The 12,051-nt window shown below is 47.4% G+C and overlaps 1 protein-coding gene across 2 annotated transcripts in view; it reads left to right on the top strand.

The window, feature by feature from the left end:
- The window catches only part of Homer2 (homer scaffold protein 2), a 99,121-nt gene that overhangs the window by 67,250 nt on the left and 19,820 nt on the right, over nt 1-12,051 (top strand). For both annotated transcript variants that reach the window (XM_041669911.1, XM_041669834.1), the window contains exons 3-4: nt 450-581; nt 9,622-9,714. In XM_041669911.1, the coding sequence (XP_041525845.1) occupies nt 450-581; nt 9,622-9,714 (225 nt within the window). The remainder of the gene's footprint in view (nt 1-449; nt 582-9,621; nt 9,715-12,051) is intronic.

A 12,051-nucleotide genomic window follows, 5' to 3' on the forward strand; every position in this document is an offset into this window, starting at 1 on the left:
GCCATCCCTTACAGTCTCCCCGCTCACACCAGTATGGCTAGTCTACTATTGATTAACCTACACTCCAGATGGGAATCTTCTCCTTCCCCTTGGGAAGCAAAGGCTGGTGGAAGTATTAACTGGTTCGGCTGGGGTATGGGGGAGGGCCACACATGGCCAGCCTTTAAGGGAACTTTGATACTTGGCATCTGTGAGGCAATAAAACACCAGGTTTGGAAACGGTTCTCAGGTGAGATGTTTTCCTATTGGTTTTATGAAAGGTCTATCTTAGGCTTCTATTGCGAAGCGTCTGGAGTTGCCCTTTGTCGTGGTGTTGTGTCTGCCCTGGTAAGAACAGCCCAGGAGCAAATCCAGCAGGACAGAGGAAGCATCCCATAGCCATGGCCTTTGTCGGGAGAAAAGGGTCTGTCCACAGCTAATGCTCTTCCTCTCTGGGCTGTCTCCTGTAGGTGATCATAAACAGCACCATCACCCCGAACATGACGTTCACCAAAACCTCGCAGAAGTTCGGGCAGTGGGCAGACAGCAGAGCCAACACAGTGTTCGGTCTCGGATTCTCCTCAGAGCAGCAGCTCACTAAGGTAAGTGCCTTCCAGCATGCGGCACTGTGGGCGACGGGGCCCCTCTCTCAAACAGCAGACTCCTTGAATACAATTTGTGTGTTGTTATTACTGGTGTAAAGCTAGCCGTGCGGGAGCCGGGCTGTGGGAAGAGGCCCGCAGCTCCTGCTACACTGCTCTGCTTGGGAAAGCATTCCAGGGACCTGAGGGGCCTCTGGCCATCCTGAAGCTGCAGTCTCTGTAGACTCCCGAGGTTTGCAGCGGCATGATGGATGAAGGCATGAGGAGTGGGGCTGGCAGAAGCATGGCCATGTGTGATCTCGGAAGTGTGATCTCTCGTGAAGGTCACGCTGGAGAAAGGGCCCAGTGTGACCTGCAGCTCCAAGAGCAAGCTGTTTTCTGTGCTGCGTGATGCTCATGGCTGCATCCTTAATAACTGGACGATCTGTGGGGTCAGAGGTCAGGGTGACGTGTCTTGGATAGGATGTGTGACACTTTCTCCTCTGGCACGTGGCCGGTTTATCTCTGGATAAACTGGATCCTAAGGAGGCTGTACCTGAGCACCCACCGGGCCCTGAGGCTGTATGGCTCGAAAGATTATCTTCTAAAGAAAGAGTGGGGCCCTCTAAGGGGCAGGCACGCGGAATACGATTGCTTTTAGGTTCTGGTTACACTTGAGCCCGATAACATTGATAATCCCAAGTCTCCTTGTCACCAGTTGTGACAAAATTGTCCAGCTCTGTTTCTTCCCCTCCCCTACACCTTTGACCTTGACCATTTCCCAGGGTCCAGTGCAGATCTGACTCCAGGCCATCTTCCTAGCATGCTTGGCTCAGTAGGGTGTCCCATGGCTGCTCCCAGGGGCGTCCCGTTGTCATTCCAAGGGCAGGAAGCAGCTCCAGCCCTGGCACCGTGATGTGTGCTACAGAGGGAAGCTGCAGACACTGGCCAGGTCTTCTCTGATTTGACTCCTAGAAACTGCTTTTGGATGGTCTTGCAGGACATACTGGGGTTTCTAGATTTTATCCTGTGACCTTTGAAGGATTTTAGCCCCAAAAGTAAAGTGATCAGATCTGCATTCCAGATATTCTTTTTCTTTTGTTCCTTTCCTGGAAGTGCGTTGGATTCAGTCCAGGATAGAGCTGATGACGATTTGAGTAAGAGAGATGGAACATTTTTACGAATTTTTAAAAATTTGGCAGAACTTTGTCAGACAGATGAGGGAAGGCCAAGACTCTGGGATGATGAGGAACGGATAGTAACAGTGTCTTCTGCAGTGGGGGAGGGGAGCAGAATCAGCTATGGTGCCCGAGAAGGAGTGGCCAGGTCCTCTCTCTGAAGTGGAGCAGGGCTTTGTGTGGTTTCCATCCCACAGAGCTGCCTGCTAGAGAGAGGAGATGCCGGGGAGGCCCTTTATCATGCCCAGCACTCACTCCTACACCTTCTTCGTGTCTGCAGGCCTCAGGCTGCTGGGTTAGCATCTAGTCATGTCTGGGCCCATCTTAGCACCTGCTTCTGCTTCTGTCCTGGAGCCCAGGAGAGGCTGAAAGAAGCACTCCTAGCTTCCTGGTCCAATCTCTTTCAGTCCGTAGAGGAAACAAGGTAGTGAGGACAGATAAAGGGGAAAGAAAACATCAGCGAGAAAAGAATCAAAAGGAACGCTCCAAACAGAAGTAGGACAAGGTGTGGAAGTTCAGTTCTTCCTTCCTTGATCCATGCTACTTCCCGTTCTTCCCAGACAAAGAACGCGTCTTGTTATTAAGGAGGAGTGTCCCGTCCTCCTGAGTCACCCGGGCTCTGGCAGCAGTCTCATCTCTGCTCTGACTGTGGCCTGCCATCATCACAGAGATTTCTGAAGCAAGCTCTCAAATATGTCCTTTGTCCAACATACTTCAAATCAGCGTTTCCTTTCTCTTTGAAGGCAGCGATTAACCACACACTGATAAATTGCCACGAACAGAGGCTACGGCCGCGACAAGCGGCAATTAGCTCGCCCAGAGGGAACCTGGGCCTGAGGGGTTCCTGAGGCTTGTGTGCTGGAGGGCAGCTGTGACTCAGTATTCCTGCCTTCTCTGCCCAGCCATGAAGCCGCCCACAGACCTGCAGGGGGATCAGTAATCAGACGTTGTGGGCTGGACAATGAAACACCAGTGTGGACATTTTCACTTAGGAAGGCTTTCTGTGAACTTCTCTCTCCAACCCCCAGAAAGAAAATAGATACCTTGTTCTTAGCTTTCATTTAGAAAGTGCGCTCAGCAGCCACAGCCCAGGAAGTACCAGGGGGAAACTTTCTGCTCTATAGACAGGCTTTCCAAACATAATAAAAGCTGTATATTCCCGAAATGGAATTAGGATCCATGTGTCCCCTGGAGAAGTCATGATACTTCAGCCTGCTGAGGACTGTTGGGATGGAGTATGCCTTCTCTGCTAGAAAGAAGTCACGGAAAGAGACAAAGGAGGTGGGCCAGGGAGAAGAATCGTTAGCATTTTAGTGTCTCTGGCATCTGACCTCATGTGCCCACCATTCTGACTTTGCTTCCTTCTCATTCACTGCAGACAGAGAGGAAACGTGTTCTTTCAGTAGGGCGAATGGCCCAGAATAGAGTCTGCCCCGCTCTATGGTGAATGCTTCTCAACCCACACACCTATGTGATAACTGCCTTCAGCTTTAATATTTTAATCTGGGTGTGGCGATGACCTTAACTGTCGACTCGACACAATGGAGAATCAGCTGAGGGGGTCTCCATGAGGAATCATCTGTGTTGGATTGACTTGTGGGTGTGTCTGTGGTGATTGTCTTAATTAAGTTCATTGATGTGGGAAGACCCCGTCCACTGTGGGCAGCGCCATTCCCTAGGCAGGGATCCCACCCAGCGTGAGAGTGGGGAAACTGGGCTGAGCACAAGCGAGCAAATGGGCATGCATTCATTTCTCTCTGCGATGGGCTATGGATAGAACCAGTTATTCAAGCTCCTGGTGCTGACTTCCCCGCTGTGATAGGATATAACCTGAGACTGTGAGTCAAAATAAACCTTTTCTCCCATAAGTGGCTTCCCCCCTCCCCCCGGAGTATTTTAACCTCATCAACAAAAACTAAACTAAGGCAGGGGCCCAATGAGTTGTCTCGGTTGCTATGAGCATCTGCCACCAAGTCTAATGACCTGAATTCAACCCCTGGGCACATGGTGATAGGAGAGAAACAGCTCCTGCAAGCTGCCCTCCAACCTCCACATGCTTGTCACGGTATATGTGTGCACACAATACAAAAATGTGATGCAGATTTTAAATAAAAATAATCTATAACCCACATATCCCCAGCATTCCCTTTATTAATTGAGTATAATCATAAGAGTGTTACCCAGCCTCCTGTCTCCCAGTCAACTGATTTAAAGGCCAGTTTTCTACCTGGGGGCTGTTCTTCTAATGTGTTTTAGAGTACTTTTGGCTGCAAGTAACAGAAGAGAATAGGATTATCACGTAAAGTGAGGCAGTCTGTTGCTCACACCATGTGGTGACTTGAGTAAGAAGGGCCCCCATAGGCTCATCTGTTTGATTGCATAGTCATCAGAGAGTAGCACTATTGGAGAAGGATTAGGAGGCGTGGTCTTATTGGAGGGAGTCTGTCACTGGGGGTGGGCTTTGAGGTTTCAAGCTCACACCAAGCCCAGCATTCATATTCTCTCTCTCTCTTTGGATCAGGATGTAGCTCTCCATGCACCCCACCATGATGATAATGCACTAACCCTCTGAAACTGAAAACAAGTCCCCAATTAAATGCTTTCTTTTGAAGTGTTAACTTAGTCCTGGTGTCTCTTCATAGCAATACGAGAGTGACTAAAACAATGTATGTATGTGCATGCATGTATGTACATGTGTGTATTTATGAGACAGGTTTCACTCTGTAGCCTGGACTGGCCTCAGATTTGTCACCCTCGTGCCTGTGCCTTCTGAGTGCTAGGATCATAGCTGTACATCACCACGCCTTCCTACCGCGCTGAGGAGAGATCTGTTGGAGGCACGGATGGAAGTGTCACCAGTTAGGAAGCTGTATTGCACACCCAGCTCACAGATGGCAGTGGCCTGGACCAGAAAACAGTGGCTGTGTCCAAACGGATCCCATTCAGGATATATTGTGAAGGAGGACCCAAGTAGATGCTTCCTTTCCTAAGAGTGGCCTTGGCCATGGTGTTTCCACAGGGTGACAGAGTGGTGGCAGAGACACCCTGACTCCAGGCTGTGGGGCCGGAGTTTGCTGCCTTTTTTGTTTTGTTTGTTTTACCCTTTGTCAATCATTCTTTTCAAGCTGTACTCAACACATCTGCATTCATGGAAGAAAGCAGAGTGGTACCCAACACTCCCTGAGAAACACTGAGACAGGCGTCATCTTTGGCTCCCCTGTCAGCCCTGGTCCTCAGCCCTGGGTCCTCAGCCCTGGTCCTCAGCCCACCACACCAAAATAAATAAATAGTAAAGTAGGTGGCCATGATCAGCCTAGACTGCTCCACTCCTCACTGTTCAGGCAACTGTGAGATTCTGTTAAGCTAATAAAAAAAGAATTTTTACTAGGCAGGCAGTAGGGTTCGGGTCTTCCAGAGCAACCCCACCCCCACCCCAAAGCAGAGGCACGTAAGATCAAACAGTAATAGTCTCATTTTTCATAAATGATGATAATTTTGATTTAAATTGTTACAACTTGAGAAAATGATCTCAGAATTTTTAAAAATGTATTTGGCAGTGTATTTCAGAAAACTCTGTTTTGAATCTCCTTCAATCCATGAGTAGGTGTAAGGAAATATTGTTGGTAGGATGCAGCTGCTACGGGGATTTTTTGCAGGATCAGAGAAAGAGACAGACAAACTAAAAAGTCCAACATAAGGGGACAGGTGACCTGGACGTGGTGATGTATGTCTGGAATCCCAGCACTCAGGAGGGAGAGGCAGGCAGATCTCAGTTCCTGGCCAGCCAGAGCTACCCAGAGAGACCCTGTATTTAAAAAAAAGAAAGAAAGAAAGAAAGGAAGAAAGGAAAAGAAATTGATTAAATAGTTCAGTGTATCTTTCAAGAAAATATTGTACAAAAATTAGGATAATTTTGTAGAAGATCGTATAAACGATTAAAAGTATTGAGGCCATATTATTAATTTCAAAAGTGATTGTAAGTGAGATACACAGTATCATTTCATTTTTAGAAGATGAATGCATATAGAAAGCATACGTGCTTGGTGCTCATGTCTGATGAGACCACAGGTTCTAGAAACATCTTCTGGGGCTACCGATGGCTCAGCAGGTGTAAGGACGCTTGCCACACATCCTGAGTTCAATCCCCGGGACCCAAATAAAAGTGGAAGGCAAGAACTGACTGCAGAAACCTTCCTGACCTCCGCATGCACACACAGACGCGAAAAACTAAAACAGCATTTCCCCAGGCTTACGAGTGTATGTGCTTTGTAATATAGTCAAGGAGAAATATTAGAAATATTGGACCCGGAGGCGGTCTCTGCCAACGATAACTCTCTGCTCTCCTGGCAGTTGGAGGCTGTGAAGGGATCGCTCTCCCGCCAGCTCCACAGGCCTTGGATCACTTCCAGTTTTTCATTACTGTAGATAATGCTAGGATAATGATGATTATATCGAAGGCCCCTTTTCTCATATTCTCAATTACCTTCTCTGCAGCTTCCCAGAAGCGATATCTCTGCGTCAGTAGGTATGAATGTTTTTGTCACTTACAATATGTGCTTCCAAACTGCTTCTCAGTGGGGCTGTACCAAAACACACCACCAGAAGGATCTTGCCAGCACTGGGGTTTATGATTGTAGTTAGTGTGTGCTAATTTCACGGGCAAAGAACAGCACTTCATTATTTTGCTTCAAATTTCCAGCCAGGCCGAGCAACCCTCCTCAGAACTTGTTTATTTACTGTATGTATTTTTCCTCAGGAACTTTGCCATTTATCTATTGGCGTTTTTATCTTGTACAAACTCTGTGAAAAAATAATGGTCTTTTTTTTTTCTTTTCTTTTCTGCTGTACTGTTCTGGCTGAGGGCATTTTCCCAGGCTGTTGTTTCCCTTCTGAGTCAGGGGTTTGGGTTTTGGTTTTGTTTGTTTGGTTGGTTGGTTTTGTTGTTGTTGTTTTTGTTTCCACTCAAAGGCTGTGATTTTTCTTCCATGGCCTCCAAGTTTAGACAGTTTCCCTCCTAGCCCTCAAGCAGCAGTCTGACAAATGCTTAATTCTGTTCGCACCCCGGCCTGGTGTTTGAAGGTTGGTCTTTCTCATGGCGGCCTTTTAGCTCATCAGGGGCTCAGCACACTTCCCCCCTTACCAAGCCGAGTAATCTTCCTGTTAATGTGTGTTCCCCTCCTGCTGTAAGCTCATTCTTGTTCAGTCGATTGAGGTCTGTTCATGTGGCTTGTTCCACTCCGTCCTGTATCAGCTGACAACATGTAGACCCGTTCGTTCTGTTTTGTTTTTTGTTGTTGTTTTGGGGATTTTTTTTTTAAGTAAGGTCTCACATTATAGGCCAGGCTGTCTTAGAACTCATTGTGTATGCAAGGCTGGCTGACTTTGAACTCTCAGTAATCCTCCTGCCTCAACCTCTCAAGTACTGAGATTAATAGGCATGAGCTACCATGCTTAGATTATTGTATATCTGAGCATGTAATATATTTTAAGTGAGCATTTTAAGATGTATCTGTGGGACTTCTCTTGATTGTAAATATGTATTTTTATAATTTATTTTAATTTTACATGTATGAGTGTTTTTTGCCTGAGTGTATGTATGAGCACCATCTGCATGCAGTACCTGCAGAGGCCAGAAGAGGGCATCAGAACCCCTGACACTGATAGAAATGGGTGTGAGCTGCCGTGTGGGTGCTGGGAACCCAACCCTGCCCTGTGCAAGATCAACAAGTACTCTCGACAGCCGTAAGCCGTCTCTCTAGCCCCAGTCTCCTCTTTTATTACTTTAAAACTTTTTTTTCCCTGAAATTTCGTTCTTAGTTTGTGTCTATTGAATGTAAGCAAAGTCCTTTACAAACTTAGAGTTCCTTTGTGGAGAGGGACCAAGTCTTTGACATGACTGTTTCCTTCTCAGTAGGCGAGAGCTCATTCAGGAATAAACCCACAGGTACCTGGGGCTGGGAGGGGGCGAAGGGGCAGTTTACCAGAAGGAGAAGCAGGGCCCCTCCCCGTCAGAGGTTCCCCAGAGAGGGAGTCGTGTCTCCATCCCCAATGAGTCTCCTCTGTTTTAAGCAGCAGGTAAAGTGATTTTTCCTTTGACAGCTCTGGACTGGTCAAGACATAGTGAAGCCCCACGTCTGTAGCTTGGTCAGGAGCCTGCAGGGGGTGCAGGCTCTAACAGGAAGGATTCTCTTCTCCGCTGGGGGGGGGGTCCTCTGGGCTTGCCAGCACCTACTGTCTGTCGGGGCTCCCAATGCTGCTCAGAGAAGGGAGCTTGTGCTCACCCCAAATGAGCACTTGACAAAACCCCAAGAAATGTCAGGGCTGTGTAGCTTGCTGGCTTTTCTTGTTTCCCGGTGTTGCCATTTTTACCCTCCCCTGGTTTATAATACCAGCATTGTCTGTTAAGCCATTCTCTGCGCTAACAGCGTACTGCTAACAGACCTCAGTCCTCTCGCCAGTCAGTGACTATTGAGCCAGCAACCGGATAGGATTTACCTGTGACTTTAGGATTTTTAAAAAGATTCTTTAAATGTTTCCTTTAAATTATGTGTCTGTGTGTATCTGAGTGTGGATTTTGTACCCTGACTGCCGTGCACAGAGACCCCAGAAGAAGGTGTTGGGTCCCCTGGGCCTGGAGTTCCAGGTGGCTGTGAGCCACCTGACATGGGCATTAGGATTCATGTCCTCTACAAGTAAGTGCTCTTAACTGCTGAGCCATCTCTGTAGCCCTGGCTTTAGGATTTTTAAACAATGGAAATATTAGAACATTTTTCAAAATAGAGATGATATATAATAATAAACACTGCACGTATCACTTAGATTTCAATTTTCCTAGTATCGGTTCCTTCTCTTATCGCGGTGATCAAAGCAACCTAAAGCAGGCTTTCTATTGGCTCAGGCTTTGAGGGTGCAGTCCATCAGGGTAGGGAAGATAGGAAGTGGCTGCTGGTCCCTTTGCATCTGTAGACAGGAAACAGAGAGAATGCTGGTACTCAGCCCCCACCGCCTTTATGTCTTCTGAGACCAGTATACAGGATGGTATCTATGCTCAGGGTGTGTCTTCCCACCTCAGTCAAACCTCCGTGGAAACACTTCGCAGATGTACAGAGAGGTGTGTCTCCTAGGTGGCTGCCAAGGGAGTCAAGCAAAGCAGACAGTGAAGGTTAACGTCACATTAGCATTTTGTCCCGTGTTGTCCCTCTTGCCGAAGCATTGAAAACCAAATTATGTAATAACTAAAGAGCTAGTCATGGGCTGTTTATTGCATTTTTCTATTTTGTACCTGAAACTACCCCCCTGCCATTTTTGGTGCTCATTTTGTGGTTGTTGTTGCTGCTTGTCGGGGTCTGATGATTTATATCGGGCTGCTCTAGACCTCTTTATATGACATGAACTGGCTTTGAGATTTTAGTTCTGTCACCTCAGCCTCCCACGTTCTGGGGGTGCAGGTATGCGCCACCAAACCCAGCCTCGCTTTCCTTTCTCATGGCTTTAACTTCCAAGTTCTTGAGTCCCTCCCATGGCGTTTGTGGGTTTTCTCAAACTCTCAAAATAGATTCTTCAGCGCAGGAAGGCTCTATTTCTGTGTCGCCTTTGTATTAAGTTCCGTTAACCAGAGGATTTAAAACGTGTGTTTCTCTTAGTTACTGCAGCCAGTTAGCACCTGTAACTTTGACACTGCTCCCAGGGTGACCGTGACCAGTGGTGTTTATTGGAAGGAGGGGGCTTTCTTATCTCTGTTTCCTCTTAATGACAGATAAAGGTTTTCTGCCATTTGTACAGAATTTATAGGCTTACAATGGATACAGAATAATAAAGGTGGCTGCTGGGTATGGCCGGAAGTAAGATTCAAGTCAGTCCTGATAACTGGTCTGCATGTTCAGTTTGCAGAGAAGTTCCAGGAGGTGAAAGAAGCTGCCAGGCTAGCCAGAGACAAGTCCCAGGAGAAAATAGAGACCTCGAGTAATCATTCCCAAGTAAGTAATCTGTCCCTAAAATAAATATGGGGGGTGATCAGTAATTGAGATTCCTTCTTTCTTGTCGCTCTTGGCAAGAAGTGGGTAATTTTAGCAGCAGGGCTAAAATCTGAAGGCATTTTTCAACGATTAGCCTGCTCTCAGCAAGATGAAGCGACTTGCGTTTATGAGGCTTTGGGATTTCTCAGGCATAGTACTGGACTCTTGACAGAGAGCTGTTGATACAGTCAGAGCTACCTGTCCCCAGGCCGCGAAGGGCTTGTGCGGTGACTGTGTTTAAAGGTCAGGGTGTAGCGCAGTGGTAGAACACTTTCTTAGCATGTTCAAGACCAGGCGTGTGCCCAGCATTGCAAGGGGGCGGGGGCGGGTCTTGGTTAGTGCACAGTGTCCATGTTAGGCCCATCCTGCTAGGTCAAGGGCAGTGTTGGGCTTTCTAGAATTCTAGCAACCTTGAGGCCAGGCGGTGTGAGTGGTGAGGCAGTGTTTACTGACTGTTGGGAAGTCCACAGTGGGATGCTCTTCAGTGCTACTGAGCGCTTCCTGCTCACTAGAACAACCGCTCTCAGGGAGAGATCTCCAAGCCTCTCCCCATCTTAACAAAAGATAAGTGGGAGGTGCTTCCGCCCCCTGCAAGCTAGAAGTCTGAAGAGATCTGGCTGTGCCAGGATTTGATTAGCCTGTCTGCTTAAAAATGTGATGATAATGGCTATAACAGACTTATTTAACCTGAGAGTTAGAAAAGTACCAGCATGCCTGGTGTCTTTGTGATGAGCGAAGGCTTGGCCATCTTATAGGTAGGAGTAGGGGTGGCTGAGCCAGACAACCTGGATATCTGCCTTGCACACTTCGGCATCAGGGTGGAGATAGAGCCTGGAGATGCCGTGAGCCGGGGAATCCATTTCATTGACTAGGCGGTCAGCAGACATCAGGGTTGTTATACAGCTAGTGATGTGGAGTTGGAGTGAGGACAATGTAGGAGCTCACTGTGTCTCAGGAGGCTGCGGAGAGGAGGGCACGGGGGTGGTGGTTTGGCCTGGGCAGCTGTGGTACAATGAGAAGGATTGGTGGGAGGGGGCAGCTCCCAGGAAGACCAGGCACACTGAAGTAGTCATGTTCAACCCTGACCTGGCCATGAGCCAAACAGAATCATCAGGGCCTAGGAAGTAAGTTAAAAGGAAGGTCAGGAGCGAGAGCCCTGACGGGAGAACCCAGCCATCACTCAGGGTGAGAGAGGCCACCAGGACACAGGCTTGTGGCAGACATGGTGGCTGGGGTGATCCACACGGGGAAGGCCTAGGCCTTTCTTGAGGTACATGCCCACACTGTGTCCTGGGATTGCCATAGTAAAAGACACTCCGGGTGGGTTTATGGGACGGAATCTATGCCAGGCCTCAGATGGACAGGAACTTCCCTGGACCTTTCTTAGTAGTCCTTAATCCAAGTGAGAATTTGACTTAGTGGAGTATATTGAGTAATCACACAGGCTGAGTTCTTGATTTGGAAATGTGGGTATAAACTATAGACATTTTCTCTTTCTCTTTTTTTAATTTAGTGTTTAAATTAAAACATGCGTATGTGTATCTGTATGTCACATGTTGAGGAGTGACTGAGAAGAGCAGTGGTATCAGGTCCACAGGAACCAGGTGTTTGCAGGCTATTAGAAATCCCTTATGCACATGCTGGGGTCCTGGGGTCCTCTGGAAGACTAATGTGTATCTTGACCACCGAGCCATCTCTCCAGCCCCCACGCCCCATGCATATTTAAAGCTACAGAGATAGTTCCTGGTGTAGAGAATTCTAACACACTGTCTTTTCCTGAATACCACATTTTATAGATAAAGTGTGCCTCGTAAGATATGAAGTAGAAATGAGGTTTTGTCTCTTAAGCCTTAGTTTTTATCCATCCTCGCTGATGGTGTCTGTTTTCCTTTCAACAATCAGCCGCCGATCTTCCTGACTCTTTCCCACGAATGAACACTCTAACCACGTTTTTCAAATAGTTGAAAATTGCTATGCAGTCAGAGTACAAAGACACTTAGAGGTTTCATGCATGTAGAGCAAAAGAGATACAGCCTAGCTTGCTGTTGAGAAAGCAATGAAGCCGGCCCATGCTCAGGAGCAGAATGCTCACCTGACGAGCACAAGGCCCTGAGTTCCTACCCCGTCACCAGAGAACAAACACACACCTGTGTGCTGTGCCACCATGGAAGGATAGGTCAGTAGTATATGAAAATGTGTGTTTTTAGTATATCTCTCTAGTACATTTTTGTTACTCCTTTTAACCATTGACGAAAATACTTTGTAAGTCACGATCATTTCCTCCTGGCTTCCAGTATT

This window comes from Microtus oregoni, unplaced genomic scaffold (genome assembly GCF_018167655.1).
Source record: "Microtus oregoni isolate MIOR12 unplaced genomic scaffold, Mior012 000000F_ref0000247, whole genome shotgun sequence".
Classification (NCBI taxonomy): domain Eukaryota; kingdom Metazoa; phylum Chordata; class Mammalia; order Rodentia; family Cricetidae; genus Microtus; species Microtus oregoni.